This window comes from Xenopus tropicalis, chromosome 9 (genome assembly GCF_000004195.4).
Source record: "Xenopus tropicalis strain Nigerian chromosome 9, UCB_Xtro_10.0, whole genome shotgun sequence".
Classification (NCBI taxonomy): Eukaryota; Metazoa; Chordata; class Amphibia; order Anura; family Pipidae; genus Xenopus; species Xenopus tropicalis.
In genome coordinates this window covers 83,556,374-83,580,160 of record NC_030685.2, presented here as the reverse complement: position 1 = coordinate 83,580,160, position 23,787 = coordinate 83,556,374, and the positions used below count along the sequence as shown (strand labels likewise).

The window sequence follows — 23,787 nt, the reverse complement described above, 5'->3', positions numbered from 1 at the left end:
AAGGAAAATCCAATCCCCTATAGGGCAGAACTTGGGTCTCGGCAGCTGGTGTTCCCCTAAATTCTACAGATATGGGAAGGGGGGGCTCATTCACCTTTGCCAACTGTTCCCCCTCATGCCCGCCACTGTGTGCCAATGGGTGATTACCTTGGTACATGGGGCACGCCATTGCTGAAGGGGAAAGTACAGGGTCTCTAGGCTCCTATTTGCCCATAGATTGTGTCTTTTTGTTGTACGACCCCCCCCAGTCGCCCCAGATATATACTGCTTATTATCAAGCTCTCCACTGGGACCCCTACGCCTGCTTGCCCCCCCCCCAGAGTCACATGATATACTTCCTCTACAGTTACAGGCACAAGTATCACTGTGTTTTGTTCTGAACAGTGGGCCCAAAGCCATGGATAGGGTGACAGAGCCTGAAGGCCAATCAGGGGGTGGGATTTGGGGAGGTTGTGCGGCTCCATGGGTGCTGCTGAAAGGGTGACATTGGGGGCTACACAATGAAGTCATGGGGTGTATGGCACAGGGATTCTATATGCCCTATATGCTCTTGCAAACTGGGCCGGGCATCAGATAACAAATATTGGGCCGAGGGCACAGATACACTGCGAGGCTGGAGGGAATTCTGGGGCACCCGTGTATATGGCGCTGGCAGTGCCAGTGTTTCATGGCAGGACACGGGCACCCTCTAGCCCACCCCGGCGCTGTCCCAACACAGGCCCAACTCTATGCACCCCATTCTGTTTTTACACTTTGGAAATGAACCCCCAGTGGGGTATAAAAGTAAATGAGGTTCAGTCCGGAAATGCCCTGCCCATTCCCGCCATGTAACCCTGCCCCACAGCTCCTGTTGCCCAGTGGCCTTGGGGGGTAAATCTTCAAATAACCAAGTTGGGCAGAATGGAACCAACAGCAACGAGGCCCATGAGAGATGCCAAATTGTGTTACCAGCATGGTAACCCATAGCAACCAATCAATCATTGTCTAATTCGCAGCAGAATGAACAACTGGTTGCTATTGGTTACCTGCTTCTCTGTTGGTAAATAAGGGCTATTGGCTCAGGAATGTTCCTCTTGGGTCAGGAGCAGACTCATAACAGCCATGCGTGCACATTTCCAGCCAACGCTTGTCTTTCTGCATTGGCCTGCTGCGTTTCCCGGGTTCTGTAACTGAGCATAAAATAACATTATGGGCCAGAAAGGTTCCTTCCACTTTACAGAGGGTTCATCCTGTGTCTTTTTAGTGTTGTTTAATTATTGTTTGGGCAGTTACAGGGTGCAGGGAGTTGCTTGCAGCGCAGCCTGGTGGGACAAAACTGTAAATGATATCCTTATATACGGAGCTTTGTTATGTCATCAGTTGTAATCGGAGCCTAGTGATGTCATTTCTGTCACATGATTCACTGAAACTTGTACTTTATAATAAATAAAGTACCCCCTGTAAATATGAGGATATTAAAAGTCACCTCGGAGTTCCATAACCTGTATAAAGCACTCAGCCTTCGGCCTCATACTGTTATTAGGTCATAGAACTCCTCAGTCACTTATAATATCCCTATATGTTACAATAGGGGGTACTTTATTCACTATATATTATAAGGAACTCCTCTGTGACTTATAATATCCCTATATGTTACAATAGGGGGTACTTTATTCACTATATATTATAAGAAACCCCTCGGGGGTTTATAATATCCCTATATGTTACAATAGGGGGTACTTTATTCACTATATATTATAAGAAACCCCTCGGGGGTTTATAATATCCCTATATGTTACAATAGGGGGTACTTTATTCACTATATATTATAAGGAACTCCTCGGGGGCTTATAATATCCCTATATGTTACAATAGGGGGTACTTTATTCCCTATATATTATAAGGAACCCCTCGGGGGCTTATAATATCCCTATATGTTACAATAGGGGGCACTTTATTCCCTATATATTATAAGGAACCCCTCGGGGGCTTATAATATCCCTATATGTTACAATAGGGGGTACTTTATTCACTATATATTATAAGGAACTCCTCTGTGACTTATAATATCCCTATATGTTACAATAGGGGGTACTTTATTCACTATATATTATAAGAAACCCCTCGGGGGTTTATAATATCCCTATATGTTACAATAGGGGGTACTTTATTCACTATATATTATAAGAAACCCCTCGGGGGTTTATAATATCCCTATATGTTACAATAGGGGGTACTTTATTCACTATATATTATAAGGAACTCCTCGGGGGCTTATAATATCCCTATATGTTACAATAGGGGGTACTTTATTCCCTATATATTATAAGGAACCCCTCGGGGGCTTATAATATCCCTATATGTTACAATAGGGGGCACTTTATTCCCTATATATTATAAGGAACCCCTCGGGGGCTTATAATATCCCTATATGTTACAATAGGGGGTACTTTATTCACTATATATTATAAGGAACTCCTCGGGGACTTATAATATCCCTATATGTTACAATAGGGGGCACTTTATTCCCTATATATTATAAGGAACTCCTCGGGGACTTATAATATCCCTATATGTTACAATAGGGGGCACTTTATTCCCTATATATTATAAGAAACCCCTCGGGGGTTTATGATATCCCTATATGTTACAATAGGGGGCACTTTATTCACTATATATTATAAGGAACCCCTCGGGGACTTATAATATCCCTATATGTTACAATAGGGGGCACTTTATTCCCTATATATTATAAGGAACTCCTCGGGGACTTATAATATCCCTATATGTTACAATAGGGGGCACTTTATTCACTATATATTATAAGAAACCCCTCGGGGGTTTATGATATCCCTATATGTTACAATAGGGGGCACTTTATTCACTATATATTATAAGGAACCCCTCGGGGACTTATAATATCCCTATATGCTACAATAGGGGGCACTTTATTCACTATTTATTATAAGGAACTCCTCGGGGGCTTATAATATCCCTATATGTTACAATAGGGGGTACTTTATTCACTATATATTATAAGGAACTCCTCGGGGACTTATAATATCCCTATATGTTACAATAGGGGGTACTTTATTCACTATATATTATAAGGAACTCCTCGGGGACTTATAATATCCCTATATGTTACAATAGGGGGTACTTTATTCACTATATATTATAAGGAACTCCTCGGGGACTTATAATATCCCTATATGTTACAATAGGGGGCACTTTATTCCCTATATATTATAAGGAACCCCTCGGGGGCTTATAATATCCCTATATGTTACAATAGGGGGCACTTTATTCCCTATATATTATAAGGAACCCCTCGGGGGCTTATAATATCCCTATATGTTACAATAGGGGGCACTTTATTCCCTATATATTATAAGGAACCCCTCGGGGGCTTATAATATCCCTATATGTTACAATAGGGGGCACTTTATTCACTATATATTATAAGGAACTCCTCGGGGGCTTATAATATCCCTATATGTTACAATAGGGGCACTTTATTCACTATATATTATAAGGAACTCCTCGGGGACTTATAATATCCCTATATGTTACAATAGGGGGCACTTTATTCACTATATATTATAAGGAACACCTCGGGGACTTATAATATCCCTATATGTTACAATAGGGGGCACTTTATTCACTATATATTATAAGGAACACCTCGGGGACTTATAATATCCCTATATGTTACAATAGGGGGCACTTTATTCACTATATATTATAAGGAACCCCTCTGTGACTTATAATATCCCTATATGTTACAATAGGGGGCACTTTATTCACTATATATTATAAGGAACTCCTCGGGGGCTTATAATATCCCTATATGTTACAATAGGGGCACTTTATTCACTATATATTATAAGGAACTCCTCGGGGACTTATAATATCCCTATATGTTACAATAGGGGGCACTTTATTCACTATATATTATAAGGAACACCTCGGGGACTTATAATATCCCTATATGTTACAATAGGGGGCACTTTATTCACTATATATTATAAGGAACACCTCGGGGACTTATAATATCCCTATATGTTACAATAGGGGGCACTTTATTCACTATATATTATAAGGAACACCTCGGGGACTTATAATATCCCTATATGTTACAATAGGGGGCACTTTATTCACTATATATTATAAGGAACCCCTCTGTGACTTATAATATCCCTATATGTTACAATAGGGGGCACTTTATTCACTATATATTGCACCGGGATGTGCCATAAACATCTAATAAGAACGGTGCAAAGCCAGTAGAATACCGTGTCCAAGCTCAGGCCCTTTAATTGTGCTTTTGTTAAACTACACTTCTCTGTAAAATAGCTATAGTGCCGTGGGTTTCGGACATTCCGCCTGGAGTCCGGCTAAATGGGCGACGTCCTTTAATAAAGTCTTCCCCTATTCCCATACACCCCCTTTTTTTTTTTTAAATCTTTATTTATAACATTTTAACAAGGAGAAGGGGGGGGTACAGAAAGAAAGAGGGGGGGGAGGGGGTGCATAGGATTATATAATATCCAATTGACATTTCACATTAGTTCACATTTTGATTAAAACACTTTTTGGGTTTGCTTGTAAAGAAAGAGCTATATGGTTTCCCTATCTAGGGATTCAATTTGTGCGGAATTCCGCTAAGATAGTTTTTTTTGTCTATTTTTGGAGTCTAAGGAAATTTATCCATGGGGACCATATCTCCCAATATTTTTTACTTTTTCCATGAATGATCGCTGTTATCTCTTCCATTTGTCTAGTTTCTTCAAGCAGAGAGATCCATTCCTGTTTGGTCGGTGGGGATTTATCCTTCCATTTTTTTGGTATGGTGGCTTTTGCGGCTTGCAACATAAAGAGGAGCAGTCGATTTTTGATGGTCGATGAGGATTGTGTATCATAGTGGAGAATAAACTTGGGTAAGAAATTTGTGGATAGGTTTTCTTGTGTGACCTTTTCCGTCATTGTGGTGACATCTTTCCAGTAGTCTTTTAGTCCTCTTTTCCGTGATTGTGGTTACATCTTTCCAGTAGTCTTTTAGTCCTTCGCAGTGGTACCAAATGTGGCTATAAGTGCCTTGATGATGGAGACATCTCCAACAGCTGTCTTGGGCTGTGGGGAACATTTGTTTCAATCTGGTTGGGGTGTAGTACCATCGGGTAATTAGTTTGTATGTGAATTCTTGCGTTTTAGATGCTGTAAAAGCTTTATGTATTGAAGTGTAGATATTTTTCCACTGTTCTGTTGGTATTTTTATGTTTAGTTCTTTCTCCCAGCTGGTTTGATGTGGTTTTTTTGTCTCATGAAGGGAGCAGAGAAGGTGTTTGTATAGTTCCGACAGTGGCCTTTTTAATTTAGTTTGGGTTATGATTAAGTTCTCCCACCACGTATATTGTTTATTGGAATCTTTTAGGTTTGTAGTTTCTATGTAATGGTGGAGCTGGTTGTAGTTCCATTGGTCCCTCGGGTGGTATCCCCATCGTTTTTGTATTGTGGACAATGGTATAATTCTGTGGTTCTTTATAAAATCTTTTATCAAGGTGGGTCTATTCTTGTACGTACTCCATCTATCAAACATTTTCTTTTCCAGGCTTGGCAGGAAGTCTATGTTTGATACGAGAGGCTGAAGGTTGAAGGGAGAGCTATCTAGGTTGTGTTTCTCGTAGCTGTCGTACCACATATTCAGCGTTGCAGCGATGGTGGGGTGGCTCCTAATTTCTTTCGGCAAGTTTGGGAGTTGAGTCCAAAGTAGATTTATTAAAGGTATTTTAGTTTCAGCTTGTTCCACTTCTAACCAAAGTTCCCATACACCCCCTTAAGGTAAAGGAGCCTCAGTGGAAACTGACCAATTGCATGAACTCTATGGGGCTGATTTACTAACCCACGAATCCGACCCAAATTGGAAAAGTTCCGACTTGAAAACAAACATTTTGCGACTTTTTCGTATGTTTTGCGATTTTTTCGGCGTCTTTACGAATTTTTCGTTACCAATACGATTTTTGCGTAAAAACGCGAGTTTTTCGTAGCCTTTACGAAAGTGGCGTAAAATCTTGCGATTTTTCCGTAGCGTTAAAACTTACGCGAAAAGTTGCGCATTTTTCGTAGCGTTAAAACTTAAAAGGTGCAAAGTTTCACGTAAGTTTTAACGCTACGAAAAATGCGCAACTTTTCGCGTAAGTTTTAACGCTACGAAAAATGCGCAACTTTTTACGCAACTTTCGTAATGGATACGAAAAACTCGCGTTTTTACGCAAAAATCGTATTGGTAACGAAAAATTCGTAAAGAATCCGAAAAAATCGCAAAACATACGAAAAAATCGCAAAATATCGATCATTACGAAAAAAACGCAATCGGACTCATTTCAACCCGTTCGTGGGTAAGTAAATCAGCCCCTATGTGTCTGTCTGCCTATGACCAGAGTTGCCATATTTATTTTTCTAGCCAAAATCAGTTCTAAAACCAGCCCAAAACTGGCCAAAACCACTTTGAAAGTAGCCCAAAAAATAGCCCAATATGCGCAATGAAAAAATATTCTAAAACACCTGCCTTTTTAAAGCGTATAATCACTCCCCAAGCCCTGTGCCCCCTCTCCAGTTACTGGGATGGCTGATAATTCCCTCTGTGCCCAGTCCATACAGATTATAGTAGTTTTGCTGCTTCAGGTTTAGTACAGAGGAAAAGAAAAGGGAGCGTCTGTCTATAATTGCATGCTGGGTATTGTAGTTTTACATTAATCCTAGCTGTAGACTAATTGTTAGCTACAAACTACATTACCCAGCATGCAATGGGACAGGCAGGTTTCCTATAGGAAAAAAACTTTGGCTAGTTTCCAAACTACAAGCCCGCAAAGGCTCCAAAAACTAGCCCGAATCTGTAGCTTTGTACTTTGGAAACCCGCCTGGGCTTTATATTAGTAGCCCAATTTGGCGGAAAACTCGCCAACCTGGCAACCCTGCCTATGACCCTCTCCCTCTAGCTCATAGAACCTACGGAGTTATTCCGTTACCATGGAAACCGCTCAGGCCGACCGTACGTAACAGTCACATGGTTTCCATCGGGCCAATCATAAGCTGAAACATACGCTCTGACGGCGCTTCCCGGCATTCCCTGCGCCTGCTGACAGGTCAGTGGGGGACACTAACACGGAAGTGGGGCAGATCGCTGCGTTCCTGGCTGGTACAGTTCTGTTTCTGTAGGAAATGTGAGTAATATACTGGCCCTGTATGGGGGGCACTTACCTACATGTATCCTAGGGTGCCCCCCAATACAGCTTTTATATAGTAAGCTTACAGAGTGTGGTTACTTATACAGTCCGGTTGGCAGATTCTGGGGGAGGGGCAGCTAGAGGGATTAGGGATATTTATATCCGTGGCAGTCAGGGAGCCCGGCAACCTGCATTTATTATTATGTGCGGCTTGCAGAATTCCTCATACCCCCTTACTGCCCATGATAGGGGTATTTATATTATGGGGTGTCTCCTATAGAGTCATATTTAATGGAAAGTGATTGCTGCTCACTGTGCATATATATATATTTATATATAGGGGTGTGTGTAATAGGCTTACTGTATGTGTATAATAAGGGGGGGGGTTCTATCTTACTGTATGTGTATAATAAGGGGGGGTTCTAGCTTACTGTATGTGTATAATAAGGGGGGGTTCTAGCTTACTGTATGTGTATAATAAGGGGGGGTTCTCGCTTACTGTATGTGTATAATAAGGGGGGGGTTCTCGCTTACTGTATGTGTATAATAAGGGGGGGTTCTAGCTTACTGTATGTGTATAATAAGGGGGGGTTCTAGCTTACTGTATGTGTATAATAAGGGGGGGTTCTAGCTTACTGTATGTGTATAATAAGGGGGGGTTCTAGCTTACTGTATGTGTATAATAAGGGGGGGTTCTAGCTTACTGTATGTGTATAATAAGGGGGGGTTCTAGCTTACTGTATGTGTATAATAAGGGGGGTTCTAGCTTACTGTATGTGTATCATAAGGGGGGTTCTCGCTTACTGTATGTGTATAATAAGGGGGGGTTCTAGCTTACTGTATGTGTATAATAAGGGGGGTTCTAGCTTACTGTATGTGTATAATAAGGGGGGTTCTAGCTTACTGTATATGTATAATAAGGGGGGGTTCTAGCTTACTGTATGTGTATAATAAGGGGGGGTTCTAGCTTACTGTATGTGTATAATAAGGGGGGGTTCTAGCTTACTGTATGTGTATAATAAGGGGGTTCTCGCTTACTGTATGTGTATAATAAGGGGGGTTCTAGCTTACTGTATGGGTATAATAAGGGGGTTCTAGCTTACTGTATGTGTATAATAAGGGGGGTTCTAGCTTACTGTATGTGTATAATAAGGGGGTTCTCGCTTACTGTATGTGTATAATAAGGGGGGTTCTAGCTTACTGTATGGGTATAATAAGGGGGGTTCTAGCTTACTGTATGTGTATAATAAGGGGGGGTTCTCGCTTACTGTATGTGTATAATAAGGGGGGGTTCTAGCTTACTGTATGTGTATAATAAGGGGGGTTCTAGCTTACTGTATGTGTATAATAAGGGGGGTTCTAGCTTACTGTATATGTATAATAAGGGGGGTTCTAGCTTACTGTATGTGTATAATAAGGGGGGTTCTAGCTTACTGTATGTGTATAATAAGGGGGGTTCTCGCTTACTGTATGTGTATAATAAGGGGGGGGTTCTAGCTTACTGTATGTGTATAATAAGGGGGGGGTTCTAGCTTACTGTATGTGTATAATAAGGGGGGTTCTAGCTTACTGTATGTGTATAATAAGGGGGGTTCTAGCTTACTGTATATGTATAATAAGGGGGGTTCTAGCTTACTGTATGTGTATAATAAGGGGGGTTCTAGCTTACTGTATGTGTATAATAAGGGGGGTTCTAGCTTACTGTATGTGTATAATAAGGGGGTTCTCGCTTACTGTATGTGTATAATAAGGGGGGTTCTAGCTTACTGTATGTGTATAATAAGGGGGTTCTAGCTTACTGTATATGTATAATAAGGGGGGTTCTAGCTTACTGTATGTGTATAATAAGGGGGGTTCTAGCTTACTGTATATGTATAATAAGGGGGGTTCTAGCTTACTGTATATGTATAATAAGGGGGGTTCTAGCTTACTGTATGTGTATAATAAGGGGGGGTTCTAGCTTACTGTATGTGTATAATAAGGGGGGTTCTAGCTTACTGTATGTGTATAATAAGGGGGGGTTCTAGCTTACTGTATGTGTATAATAAGGGGGGTTCTCGCTTACTGTATGGGTATAATAAGGGGGGTTCTCGCTTACTGTATGGGTATAATAAGGGGGGTTCTAGCTTACTGTATGGGTATAATAAGGGGGGTTCTAGCTTACTGTATGTGTATAATAAGGGGGGTTCTAGCTTACTGTATGTGTATAATAAGGGGGGGTTCTAGCTTACTGTATGTGTATAATAAGGGGGGGTTCTAGCTTACTGTATGTGTATAATAAGGGGGGTTCTCGCTTACTGTATGGGTATAATAAGGGGGGGTTCTCGCTTACTGTATGGGTATAATAAGGGGGGTTCTAGCTTACTGTATGGGTATAATAAGGGGGGTTCTAGCTTACTGTATGTGTATAATAAGGGGGGTTCTAGCTTACTGTATGTGTATAATAAGGGGGGTTCTAGCTTACTGTATTAGGGTATCCCCAGTACAGGGTGTGCTTGAGCTGAGGAGCCCTGCAGGGTGTGTGTGTGTATAATGGGGCGATCCCTATAGCAGGTCATGTGAATAATGAATAATGGGGTGCCCTTTAGACTTATGGTGCTGCAGATTTGTTATTGGGTGTCACTAAAGGGGGTGGGGTTACCGGTCAATGTATATACATAATGGGCTGTACCATTATACAGGGTGGGGTTAGTGGTCACTGTATATACCTAATGGGCCGTTCCACTATACAGGTTGGGGTCATTGTATATACATAATGGGCTGTTCCATTTTACAGGGGGGGGTTACTGGTCACTGTATATGCATAATGGGCTGTACCATTATACGGGGTGGGGTTACCGGTCAATGTATATACATAATGGGCCGTACCATTATACAGGGCGGGGTTACTGGTCACTGTATATACCTAATGGGCTGTTCCACTATACAGGGTGGGGTCATTGTATATACATAATGGGCTGTTCCATTTTACAGGGGGGGGGTTACTGATCAATGTATATACATAATGGGCCGTACCATTATACAGGGTGGGGGTTACTGGTCACTGTATAGGGCAGTCATCCCCAACCAGTGGCTCATGAGCAACACGTTACTCCCCAACCCCTTGGATGTTGCTCCCAGTGGCCTCAAAGCAGGGGCTTATTTTATAATTCCTGGCTTTTGGGCAAGTTTTGGTTGAATAAAAACCAGGTGTACTGCCAAACAAAGGAAATGTAGGCTGCCAGTCCATGTAGGGGCTGCCTAATAGCCAATCAGAGCCCCTATTTGTAACCCCAGGAACATTTTCCATGCTTGTGTTGCTCTCCAACTCTTTTTACCTTTGAATGTGGCTCTTGGGTAAAAAAGGTTGGGGATCCCCAGGTATAGAGGAATGACTGGGATCTCTATAATTACTATTATTTCTCATTTAGAATCCCTGCAGAGATGCTGAAAGCAGTCATCCTGATTGGTGGCCCCCAGAAGGGTGAGTATGGGAGAGCTCTTCCCTTGGGGCTGGGCAATACCTGGGGCTGGACTGCTCGGTAATGACTGTGTGGCTTGTAATCATGGGAGATGAAGTTCTGTTGCTACATACTATGACTTTAGCAATATTCCAGTGTTAAGAGCTAAGTACTGGGGTGCTTCCCAACAGGAGTCCCTGATACAGCCATTTATTGATATATTGTATCCCTGCCCTAGGTACCAGGTTCCGCCCTCTGTCCTTTGAGGTGCCAAAGCCTCTGTTCCCGGTTGCAGGGGTGCCAATGGTCCAGCATCACATTGAAGCCTGCAGCAAGGTAAATGCAAGGTTCCGACCCGCCATACCTGTGCCAGTGACTAAGAACAGGTTAATAACGTGTATCCTTGTGTTGCACAGGCCTGTGGGAACTGTATAGAACATTTACTTGGGTGCGCAGCATTAATTCACAGCACCCTGTATATATTTTCAGCAATGCCCTAAAGCAAGGAAAATGATTGCTATGATGTACTTTCCAGGTCCCCAATCTAAAGGAGATTTTACTGATTGGATTCTATCAGCCGAATGAGGCTCTGAGCAGCTTCCTCCTCAAAGCGCAGCAGGAATTCAAAGTGGCCATCAGGTGAGAAATGTTAGCCTCTATGGCAAATCCAATAGGTAATAGTGATGTGCGACCCGACCCCGCCTGCTCCCACTCAGAACCCCACCCGGCTTCTCCCCTCTATTTATAGACCCCTGCCCACCCCGCTGATGACACTGCCAAAGGGGGCAGGGTGGGCACGCACCTATAAATCCAGAAGCCACAACCTGGCAATGTAAGGTCTGGGTTGGGAGAGCGAGCGGAAGAGCTCAATCCGAACCCCCCTGCAAATGGTGTGCCGAGGTCGGCCCAAACCCGCCCAACCTGTGGGGCCGTCCCACACATCACTAGTAGGTTGGTACTTACTGATAATGACCCAGCCCATGTCCCTCTTCTGCTACCCATAGTCATCGGCTGCCTAAAGGAAAGGTAAACCCTCAATATTCATTGATTAGAATGTAGAATTGCTCAGAGCGCTCTTCTCAGCACCTATGCACTTTACATCATTTATTTTTCTAGTTTCCAAACAGTTTTTACACCTCTGATATAATGAATTTGACACAACAGCGCCACCTGCTGCTCTTTATTTTGACTGAAAATGAATTTTTTAAGAAAAGCACATGGCCGTGTTGCCCGTGGAAGGGTCATACAGCTGAACTGGGTTTGTGATTGGACACTGAGCTGCCCCATTCCCTTCTTGCGCAGGTACCTGCAGGAATATTCTGCCCTTGGCACCGGTGGGGGGATTTACCACTTCCGAGATCAGATTCTCTCTGGGGGGCCACAGGCATTTTTTGTGATGAATGCGGACGTCTGCTCTGCTTTCCCTCTCGTTCCCATGCTGGACTTCCACAAGCAACATGGAGGCTCGCAAAGCTACGTCATCTTAGGAACCACGGTAAGTGCCAGTCAGGGTTCTGATAAAACCCACTACAGTTGGGTCTGTGCTGAGCCGACAACCATAAATGTTTCATGGGTTTTAATACCAGTAGTGTGAAACCACTGCAGTTTTATTATCCAATAGGCGAGCAGTCGTTATTTTGCTAAACTATAACTCCCACCCTTTGCCGTCATGCACTGCTGAGTTCAGAAGTTGCCCACCCCTGTTCTAGATGGAAATGACCCCTAAAGCTGGCTAGACCCTGGGGGGGGGGGGGTCCTGCTGGGTTACATGTGAGTGTAATTTAACCCTTTTTATTCCCACAGGCCAATCGCTCACAGTCGCTGAATTATGGCTGCATCGTGGCCAATGGGGAAACGCAGGAGGTAAGAAAAGCATCAGCATTGTAGCCCCCCCGGTTGTTGAGAAGGAACGTCTGTTTAACCCTATGTTGTTAGGGGCATAATGATCCATAATGGCAGCATTGGAAAAAAACCTAAAATGTCTCCTCCTTCTCTTTTCCTTTCCTTGCACAATCTTTCATTTCTTCTTTTTTTTTTTCTCTTCTCTTCACTTTTTGTTCAGCAACGCTGCAGTTTGGAATTTCAGCAGCTATCTGGTTGCTAGGGTCCAATTTACCTTAGCAACCAGGCAGTGGTTTGAATGAGAGACTGGTATGTTTATAGGAGAGGGCTGAAATAGAAAGAAAAGTACCAGTGACATTTGTAGCCTCAGAATAAGGGTTGTTGGCTGCCGGGTCAGTGACCCCATTTTGAGTCAGAAGGCGGCACATTATTTAAAAATGATAAAAACAAATAATGAAGACCAATTGAACAGTTGCTTAGAATAGGCCATTCTATAACAAACTGAAAGGTAACCCACCCCACTAAGGGGGCCGTAGGGTGGATCCGGCTGGAGTCACATGTGCCTTTATACCCCCAGGTCCTGCATTACGTAGAGAAGCCCGGCACCTTCGTTAGTGACATCATTAATTGCGGAATCTACCTCTTCTCACCGTCCATCTTCCAGCACATCGCCGAGGTTTTCCAGCGCAACCAACAGGAGCTGCAGCTGTGAGTCCCCCCTCCAACCCCATCCCTTTTACTCCTTCCTCACTCCCCCCCCCTTCCATCTCTTCCCCCCCCAGCGCCGCCACATTCTCTCCATCAGACTTTTTTTCATTCATGCTTTTTCTTTCTTTCTCCGCTTCTATGTCCCCCGTTCCTCCTCCTCCTGCGCCTGCATGGCGGGTCCAGGTTTTCCTGCATCAGGTGAGTGCTGTGTGATAGCGACACATGGCATGGGCAGCACCCACAGCTTGGTGCCAGGGCAGTGCCGCACAGTAGCACGGTGTCTTTTCCCGTAGATTGTTACTGTGTGCATAGAACCTCTATTGTGCAGGGCATCTGTCAGATCAGAATGTCAGCTGTCACTATAATCAGAATAGCCAATGAGTATGAGGCCTTAGGCACCATGGGTGGAGCCATTTAGCATGCTCATCTGTGATTGGCTGAGGATGAGCATGTGTGTTTCTGTCTCTCTCCCTGGGGGCCCACCGGGGACTTGTGCTGGAGCTGCTCATGGAGTTTAATACCCCCAGGAGGGTAGTTCTGTGCACTCAGTAACCAATTTAATGGAAAACAAATGCAAAAGAAACCCAGGAGTCTTTTTCCTTCACATTGGTGAGATGTGGTGTTGGGCTTTGTAACTGTGTAAGTAATAGCAACATGGAGTCTGTGGAGGCAGGGGAAGTAGCAGTCTGGGTGGATCATGTGACGCCAGAACTGCCCTTATGCCTCTCACTGGCACCCAGTAGAACAAGATACAAAGTATTAGAGGCGGACTGATTGACAGACCTGTAATGCATGCAATGCATTGTGGGAACTGCCTTCTACTACATTGTTTTAGCAGTCAGAACCGGTACTGAGAGCACAGACAGATACTACTCTCAATAGGAATTCCTCTCTCTTTCAACCTCGCCTGCTCTGAAACTGTGAGCTGTCCCATTCAGGGAGTCTGATGCCCCCAGTCAGAGCTGAGCTGTCAGCCAATCCCGTGTCATGAGGGAGATAAGGATCCTCTCCAGGCCTTTGTGAGACCTTATTATATGTTATCATTTAGTGTGAAGAGGAAAACCAGGACTGGATCATTATCCCTCGTGACACGGGGTTGGCAGACACCTCGTCTCAGTGGAGCAGTGACATCTGCACAGAGAGACTGTTCTGCTAAACTCTGGGAGAGTGACGGTGCAAAGGCATCAGTGCCGCCCCTTCAGCATCATCTTCCTCTATATAAACTGCACTACCCGGGAGCAGACTGTCTCCTTGGGCTTCTCAGAATCTGCCCTGACTGAGTAATAAGGGCCCCGCTCTTGGCAGAATATATTGGCCTATGTTCCCCCCCCCCCCACCGCCGACTAATGTCGCTAGTGTCTGCTTAGCACATACCCTGGGACAGAAATCTGATTGGCTGTACTTCCCGCTTGCTAATGGTTTCTCCCCAGCAGACTTGCGCTGTGACACTGTGCCCATATCCCCTGTCATTATGTAGCTTTCCCCTGGCAGAACTCTCACTTCCCAGTGCATTTCCCATCATCCCCACCCCCTCTAGGCCAGCATTAGCCCCTCCCCCCTTTTCTCCTGGATGTTGCAACTCCCAGCATCCCTTCTTCCGTTCAAGGGACGGGAGTTACTCTGGGAATGGCGGATCTGGCCTAAGCTTGCCAGTTCCAGACGACATGACCTAGAGCTGTTTTATATCCCACACAGCGAGGAGAACTCGAGCTGGCAGCGCACGGAGGTTATTCGCCTGGAGCAGGACGTGTTCACCACCCTCGCGGGCCGCGGCAAGCTCTATGTCTACAAAACAGAAGGCTGCTGGAGCCAAATTAAATCAGCAGGGTGAGAGAGGAGAGAGTTACAGGGGAGACTGCATTGAGGGTGACGCAAGATATATTTGTTCCTACTTCCCCTTTAATTTTCTCTACAGCTCAGCAATTTACGCCAGTCGCCTCTACTTGAGCCAGTATGGCAGCACCCATCCCGAGCGGCTGGCCAGTACAAAGGAGGGAGGGCCGACTATCAGAGGTAAAGCTCTCGCCCCTGTCCTGGGAGTCAAATGAAATGGGGGGCCAAGTTAGGGAGAACTAATTTGTGTTTGTGTGCTTCGCTCAGGGAACGTATACATCCATCCTACAGCCAACGTGGATCCCTCCGCCGTGGTGAGTAAATACCGGCACCGCCGAGCCAACCAATTACATTTGCTTTGTGATACCAGGGCATTGGCCTAAGCATCACTGGGAACTGCCCCCTTCTCCCCTTATTCCTACTGTTCCTTGGGTGCTGTATCAGGGTGGGCCCCGGGATTTACACCGAAGATCTAGTCCCGTTCCATTGCACTACAGTAGCCTAGCGCTGTGATTAAAGGGACCCTACTTTCCCAGCAAACCTGACCTTCCTTCTTGCAGCTGGGCCCTAACGTATCCATCGGTATGGGGGTGACTGTTGGTGCCGGAGTGCGGATCCGAGAATCCATTGTTCTGCACGGAGCGGTGCTGCAGGTAATGATCTAAATGGGTTCTCCCAGAATCCTCTGCACCCAAGGCCTTGCTGTTAGAGATAATGCTGCCCCGCTTTCCCCACAGGATCACAGCTGCGTGCTGAACACTATAGTCGGCTGGGACAGCACCGTTGGGCGCTGGGCACGTGTGGAAGGAACACCCAGTGACCCCAATCCGAACGACCCATATTCCAAAATTGACAGCGAGACCCTGTTCAGGGAGGGGAAGCTCACCCCCTCTATCACTATTTTAGGTATGGGGACTGGGGGGCAGCAGTATTATTCTTCCTTTCCTCACTATGAGCAACAGGTTGGGTTTAGCCAGTGCGGCACGCAGGATTCTCTGCCCAGACAGCTACTTTAGCCACTTAGCTGCCATGGGGGCAATATGGTTCCCTGGTGCTGGCACAGGTATAGAATGGGGGCAATATGATTGGCAGCTGCTGCTGATGGCACAGATGAGGGGCAATACGGTTGGCGGCTGCTGCTGGCACAGGTATAGTTTGGGGGCAATACAGTTGGCTGCTGCTGGCGCAGGTACAGACAGGGGCAATACGGTTGGCTGCTGTGGCACAGGTATAGATTGGGGGCAATACGGTTGGCTGCTGCTGGCGCAGGTACAGATGAGGGCAATAAGGATGGCTGCTGCTGGCGCAGGTACAGATGAGGGCAATTCGGTTGGCTGCTGCTGGCGCAGGTACAGATGGGGGCAATAAGGATGGCTGCTGCTGGCGCAGGTACAGATGAGGGCAATACGGTTGGCTGCTGCTGGCGCAGGGACAGATCGGGGGCAATACGGTTGGCTGCTGCTGGCACAGATTGGTGTTGTAAGATTTCTTTATTACAAATGAAACTGTATAATGATAAGGTAGTAACTTGCTGGGTAAGAGGGGCACTGAGCAGATGTTTGCCAACTGGTTGTTTCGGGATAATGGAAAAGGCCCAGATTGATTTGCTCACCTCTCTTTTTTCAGGTTGTAACGTCTCCATTCCCGCAGAGGTCGTGATACTGAACTCCATCGTCCTCCCACACAAAGAGCTGAGCAGAAGCTTCAAGAACCAGATCATTCTGTAGCGGGCGGAGCGGCTGTGGCCGTTTGGGTGGTAGATACAGATCATTCTGTAGTGGGCGGAAGGGCCGTTTGGGTGGTAGATACAGTGTGTGCCAGTTGGAAGCAGGACCTGTCAAACCCCAGGTGACAGTTGTGGGGGTGCAGGAAGGATACACGTTGCACTATTGGCTGCCGGGCCGGCTGGGAGTACAGACTTATGGGCATTGGGTGCTGGGCGCCAGTCACCGTACAAATGAATTCTATTTTAGGCAAATAAAGGTGACAGTGAGCCCTTACTGGCGGGCAACTCTGGCTTCTCTTTTCCTTGTAATAAAAGCAGATGGAGAGAATATTCTTGCACCTCCCGGCGTCTCATCTCATCCGTGGGAGCGCCTCTCAAACGGCTTATTAAAATAGAAGTTGTCAGGACCCGTTCCTGACCCGTTACTCTCAGCAAGTCGACTTCCCGCCGCAGCGCAACCTCCCACACCGGCGCTACCTGAAGCCTGAGAGCTCGTGTCCCAATTATGTCTGAGAGCAGTCATGCCGAGCCAATAAAGGGAGCAGTCTGACGAGACTTCCTCAGCGAGAGTGACTGGGAAACAGCGGTCACGGAGTTCAGCGCCCAAGTGCCTGGCGAGGGGGGCAGAGAATTCCAAGGGCAAGTGTGCCGGAGATGGAGTAAAGGTGGGAAACTGCCAACATAATGACCTGACGTGCCGTCCAGGAACAAGTGCTACAGAGCCGTAACTCGGGGGGGAGAATTCTGCAAATGATCTGAAATGTAAAGTTTAAAGGAGACATATAGGATAAACAAACCCCTAACCCTGTAGGTAATTATGAATAACATAAGGTGCTGGTTTCCCTTTGGGCTAAACATTAACCCTATCTGTAACAATGGCCCCTTTATTGGAGCTCCCTATAGATCCTCTCAGGTCCCTGTCTGTGTTTCAAATGAGGGGTGGGCGTGTCTTATTGGTCCCTGCCAGAAGCACAGTAGGAGGGGGAGAGCCAATCACAGCCCTACAGGCTTCAGTTCCCTATCAGGTCAGGCTAGCTGCTGATTGGTTCCTATCCTAGAGTGCGTCGGACCCTCTGCACAGCCTGGGAAAGGTGGCAGCAGGAAGTGGAACAGATGGGCGGGGCTAGTGGGGTTTTTGGAGAAATTTTCAATAAATCAGCCCTAAACACTACTACTTCTTACAGCCCATTCCTTCTATATTTATACGAGTGCAATTCACTGGCACAATATTGTTTTTCACACCCCTTTAACTTCACAAAAGGCATCCTGAGCATCTGTTTCATGTGTATTTAAAGGATAAGTAAACCTCTAACATACATTGATGACTAAGCACTTTTTCCATTTACATTATTCATTTTTAATTCCAAGATACTAAGGGTTACAGTACTGTTAATATGAAGGCATTTTGTTACAACAGCGCCACCTGCTGGTCACTTGCAGTCAAGTGTTTTCTTTCTCCTGACAACTTCCTGGACTACATCATGGTCGGAAATTGACCAGCAGATGGAGCTGTTGTGACAAAATGCTTTCATATTAACACTGCTTTAACCCTTAATATCTTGGAAATGTAAACTAATAAATAAGGAATGTTAGAATAGCACTCTCATCAATTTTACATCAACTCGTTTTACTTATACGGTTTACTTATCTTTTAATTATATTTGGGAATAAAGATCCTCTAGGGGCAACAATCCCTGCGCCTTTGCATGAAACGGGCACAATACTGGCCACATACGCAAACTGAATGCCTTCTAAGGCCAATGGCACACAGGGCAATTCAGGGGGGATTGTAGCCTGGGGGGGGCTGATCTAGGTCTCCCTATCCCCTGGGACTGCTGTATGCTAGTTATACCCTCCCCCTCTGAAGACAGGAATATTCAGCTAAACCTACATATATTCAGACAGATTAGGCTTCCTGTGTAGGACAGGCCATAGCTTTATCCTCTGCAGGGGGAGCCCAATTCATCTACAAATAGCTGAATATTCTCCTGCCGCCAACGAATTAAATCCCTATAAATAAAACACTACCCGCCCGAAATGAAGCAACAGGACAGGCACGCCGGCCTCATTATCATTTTTTAATATAAATATTTAAAGTGCAGCACCCAGTGATAAATCGAAGTGCTAATTTCCCCGTTAGTGAAGACAAACGAGTGCAGAACTCCGTAAAAGTGCAAGTCGCCGGCATCCATATCTCAGGCGGTTCTGTCTGTGGGTATCAGCTTATTGCTGTGGAACATGTAGTCTTTCTTAAGGGGAGCAAATCAGACCAACTGCATAAGAGCAAATGGAAGTTTCACTCCTGCCCCTGAGCTTCCGTATCCTCATTATCTATCCCTTTGGCAATATCCGTGTCTTGCGTGGCCTCTCCCTTAGGCATTTGGTGAGGTAAAGAAGCGCCCGGCTTTTTTGGGCAGATCGCTCTTACTGGAGGATTGAGTTCTGCTCAGAGAGGAAGAAGATGGCAGTGAATCAGGTACTGAACAAACAGTAAAGATGTCCTCTCAGTATTGGCATTATACTGCATCCCTATGCCCCTCACGCCCTCCCCCCCATCCCCTCTAGGCGCTCACACCCCCAACTCCCCACTCCCCCTTACCAATTGGCTACACTGGGGACTGGATGGGTGGGAGATTTAAATAGCTTTCAAAATCTCCTATGCAGTCCCCAGTGCAGCCATTCGGTAAGGGGGTGGCAAGCCGCCGCCCCCCCCATTCTTTGCTGCCCTAGGCCAGGGCCTTTGTGGCCTGACCATACCTATACCAAAAATCCTGCTACAAGTACAGGCAGCTTTGGTGTGGGGATGGGTGCCTGATAAGAGAGATAAAGGATAGGGTATAAAGGGCAACCCCTGGTGGGGACACGGAGGGTACTTACAGGTAAGGGGAGGCTTTCAGAAGCCCCGAGTTTATTTCCGGAGAAGTCACGGGACGAAAGAGCCGTTCTGCAAAAAGAGGTGCAAAGTTAACAAATTTATTAAAATAACGATACCTAGTATTTTCTGTTTCAGCGCGTAGGTTTGAGGCCTCTCGGCTGCCGCCCCTATGAGAATCAGAGCGACTGCTTAACATTAGCCGCTGCACCGTGCCCAAAGCCTAAAGGGAGAATTCCCATTATACCAAATACTTTTCACGTTGTTGCAGAACAGAAAACAACACGGTAGGGAGACAAATAACATAGTTCTGCTTGTTTGGCCCAGCATTTAATTGAGTAGATTGCAGAAGGGTTGTGAGTAAGTACTGGAACTGGTCATTGCTGCCTGTGGGTCCTTGGGTGACTTCCAGCACTGCCTTATGGGAAACCCAGTCAGACCAGCTTAGCTCTGAGGGGCATGTATATATGAAAGTAGTTGGGCAGGTTATATGGCCTAAGCACAGCAACACTGAACATATAGCCTGGTATAATAGGAGTTGTTTCCACAGCCTTACTGGGTATCTGGTGATTGTCAAAATGTATTCACTGTGCAGGCAACTTTCAGTATACCTTGGATCATACTATTTACTATGCAAGGTCCATAGGGCCTTGAGCGGAGGACTTTTAATTCTACCTGGAAGGCCCCAGCTTAGTATTAGAGACTATAAATGGCAAATTTCCTTCATTCCTGTCCATTAACAGTTCAGAAGGACGACATCTGTGCTGTTGTCAGGGCCACCATCAGTGGGGAAGAAGGGGTACAGTTGGGCCCAGATGAATTCCTCTTACGTAAATGTGTCAAGCCACATTGGGAACCTTAAGCTAACTGTGCAAGTTGAGTATAAAGTTGCAACAAAACGTAGGCAGTTTACATAAACTTCCGCAAAAACTGCTTCGAAACCTGCATAACTTGTGTATCAAGCTAAAGACAAAGCATGGCGGGCAGAAGGGGCAATAAACTCTTTAAAAACTGAAGGGAAATCCCACTGCCCCCAATGAGCTCACTGACTAATTAGCTCTTTAATTATTCATTGTAACTATATCAACTGATTATTATAGAGTCACATCGGCTGTTTGTATTGGGATCTATTTACTGAATGATATGAGCGGCTCCTACATGAACTTTCCAGCAGGGGAATGACTGGTTATTATAGAGTCACATCAGCTGTTTGTATTGGGATCTATTTACTGAATGATATGAGCGGCTCCTACATGAACTTTCCAGCAGGGGAATGACTGGTTATTATAGAGTCACATCGGCTGTTTGTATTGGGATCTATTTACTGAATGATATGAGCGGCTCCTACATGAACTTTCCAGCAGGGGAATGACTGGTTATTATAGAGTCACATCGGCTGTTTGTATTGGGATCTATTTACTGAATGATATGAGCGGCTCCTACATGAACTTTCCAGCAGGGGAATGACTGGTTATTATAGAGTCACATCAGCTGTTTGTATTGGGATCTATTTACTGACTGATATGAGCGGCTCCTACATGAACTTTCCAGCAGGGGAATGACTGGTTATTATAGAGTCACATCAGCTGTTTGTATTGGGATCTATTTACTGAATGATATGAGCGGCTCCTACATGAACTTTCCAGCAGGGGAATGACTGATTATTATAGAGTCACATCAACTGTTTGTATTGGGATCTATTTACTGAATGATATGAGCGGCTCCTACATGAACTTTCCAGCAGGGGAATGACTGCTTATTATAGAGTCACATCAGCTGTTTGTATTGGGATCTATTTACTGAATGATATGAGCGGCTCCTACATGAACTTTCCAGCAGGGGAATGACTGCTTATTATAGAGTCACATCAGCTGTTTGTATTGGGATCTATTTACTGAATGATATGAGCGGCTCCTACATGAACTTTCCAGCAGGGGAATGACTGGTTATTATAGAGTCACATCGGCTGTTTGTATTGGGATCTATTTACTGAATGATATGAGCGGTTCCTACATGAACTTTCCAGCAGGGGAATGACTGGTTATTATAGAGTCACATCAGCTGTTTGTATTGGGATCTATTTACTGAATGATATGAGCGGCTCCTACATGAACTTTCCAGCAGGGGAATGACTGGTAATTATAGAGTCACATCAGCTGTTTGTATTGGGATCTATTTACTGAATGATATGAGCGGCTCCTACATGAACTTTCCAGCAGGGGAATGACTGCTTATTATAGAGTCACATCAGCTGTTTGTATTGGGATCTATTTACTGAATGATATGAGCGGCTCCTACATGAACTTTCCAGCAGGGGAATGACTGGTTATTATAGAGTCACATCGGCTGTTTGTATTGGGATCTATTTACTGAATGATATGAGCGGCTCCTACATGAACTTTCCAGCAGGGGAATGACTGGTTATTATAGAGTCACATCAGCTGTTTGTATTGGGATCTATTTACTGAATGATATGAGCGGCTCCTACATGAACTTTCCAGCAGGGGAATGACTGCTTATTATAGAGTCACATCAGCTGTTTGTATTGGGATCTATTTACTGAATGATATGAGCGGCTCCTACATGAACTTTCCAGCAGGGGAATGACTGGTTATTATAGAGTCACATCGGCTGTTTGTATTGGGATCTATTTACTGAATGATATGAGCGGCTCCTACATGAACTTTCCAGCAGGGGAATGACTGGTTATTATAGAGTCACATCGGCTGTTTGTATTGGGATCTATTTACTGAATGATATGAGCGGCTCCTACATGAACTTTCCAGCAGGGGAACGACTGGTTATTATAGAGTCACATCAGCTGTTTGTATTGGGATCTATTTACTGAATGATATGAGCGGCTCCTACATGAACTTTCCAGCAGGGGAATGACTGGTTATTATAGAGTCACATCAGCTGTTTGTATTGGGATCTATTTACTGAATGATATGAGCGGCTCCTACATGAACTTTCCAGCAGGGGAATGACTGGTTATTATAGAGTCACATCAGCTGTTTGTATTGGGATCTATTTACTGACTGATATGAGCGGCTCCTACATGAACTTTCCAGCAGGGGAATGACTGGTTATTATAGAGTCACATCAGCTGTTTGTATTGGGATCTATTTACTGAATGATATGAGCGGCTCCTACATGAACTTTCCAGCAGGGGAATGACTGGTTATTATAGAGTCACATCAGCTGTTTGTATTGGGATCTATTTACTGAATGATATGAGCGGTTCCTACATGAACTTTCCAGCAGGGGAATGACTGGTTATTATAGAGTCACATCAGCTGTTTGTATTGGGATCTATTTACTGAATTGCATGAGTGTCGTCTATATAAACTTGAATGACTGGTTATTGGGCCCCACAACATGGTGTTTCAAAGAAACTTAAGCATAAGCTCCACTGATTCCCCCAATTAAAATACTGACTGGCACATTATTTTTACTATTTTTATGAACCACTCCTGACTGATTATTGGGCCTCACAACAAGATCATTGTTTACGTAACTTTTGCCAAAACTTCCATATCAAGCAATGAGAGAGCAGAGCAGGGGCAGGAAGGAGTGTAGGGTGTATAGTCAGGGGAAACTGACCCCCAATGAATGAATCCCTTTACATGACCTGCCCATCATAGAGTAACAACAGCTGTTTCTATTGCAAACACAAGGATCTGGGCAAAATTGTGGTACTTTTTGTTGGTACTGATTCTCACCTTGGTCCAGTTTTGCAGAGTTACCGTCCTTGTTTTCTTGATTAGTAAAGAGAAACTGATCCCAGAATGCACAGGGGATAGACAGCAGCATTGACATCACCTACAGGGTTAAAAGAAAAACCAGGCACAAAGTCCGCTTTATAGCTCAGTGTTGGTGCCAAGGGGAAGCGCTGCTGTGTGGCACGGGACTGTATGGGGCACGGGACTGTATGGGGCACGGGACTGTATGGGGCACGGGACTGTATGGGGCACGGGACTGTATGGGGCACGGGACTGTATGGGGCACGGGACTGTATGGGGCACGGGACTGTATGGGGCACGGGACTGTATGGGGCACGGGACTGTATGGGGCACGGGACTGTATGGGGCACGGGACTGTATGGGGCACGGGACTGTATGGGGCACGGGACTGTATGGGGCACGGGACTGTTACACACAG

At 45.1% G+C, this 23,787-nt stretch overlaps 2 protein-coding genes across 8 annotated transcripts in view; one reads left to right on the top strand and one right to left on the bottom strand.

The window, feature by feature from the left end:
• The first annotated feature begins 7,105 nt into the window (after nt 1-7,105).
• Nucleotides 7,106-17,039, top strand: gmppa (GDP-mannose pyrophosphorylase A). 5 transcript variants are annotated; one of them, XM_012970529.3, is made up of 14 exons: nt 7,106-7,124; nt 10,616-10,668; nt 10,884-10,981; nt 11,181-11,284; nt 11,948-12,140; nt 12,449-12,508; nt 13,065-13,195; nt 13,379-13,393; nt 14,891-15,022; nt 15,111-15,208; nt 15,296-15,342; nt 15,589-15,681; nt 15,766-15,934; nt 16,655-17,039. In XM_012970529.3, the coding sequence occupies exons 2-14, from the start codon at nt 10,629-10,631 to the stop codon at nt 16,753-16,755; spliced, it is 1,281 nt and encodes a 426-aa protein (XP_012825983.1). In that variant the 5' UTR covers nt 7,106-7,124; nt 10,616-10,628; the 3' UTR covers nt 16,756-17,039.
• A 1,774-nt stretch (nt 17,040-18,813) lies between these two features.
• racgap1.2 (Rac GTPase activating protein 1) overlaps nt 18,814-23,787 on the bottom strand; it is a 31,981-nt gene continuing 27,007 nt past the window's right edge. For 2 of the 3 annotated variants that reach the window (XM_031892718.1, XM_031892719.1), the window contains exons 16-18: nt 23,349-23,448; nt 19,632-19,698; nt 18,814-19,196 (exon numbers count right to left, since the gene is read on the bottom strand). In XM_031892718.1, coding sequence (XP_031748578.1) covers nt 19,127-19,196; nt 19,632-19,698; nt 23,349-23,448 — 237 coding nt within the window. In that variant the 3' untranslated portion in view covers nt 18,814-19,126. 3 annotated transcript variants of the gene reach the window in all.

Coding starts and splice junctions, on each gene's coding strand:
- gmppa (XM_012970529.3), top strand. CDS start 10,629: ATGCTGAAAGCAGTCATCCTGATTGGTGGCCCCCAGAAGG. Junction 12,509..13,064: donor CCAATGGGGAAACGCAGGAG/GTAAGAAAAGCA, acceptor TTATACCCCCAG/GTCCTGCATTACGTAGAGAA. Junction 15,023..15,110: donor AGCCAAATTAAATCAGCAGG/GTGAGAGAGGAG, acceptor TTTTCTCTACAG/CTCAGCAATTTACGCCAGTC.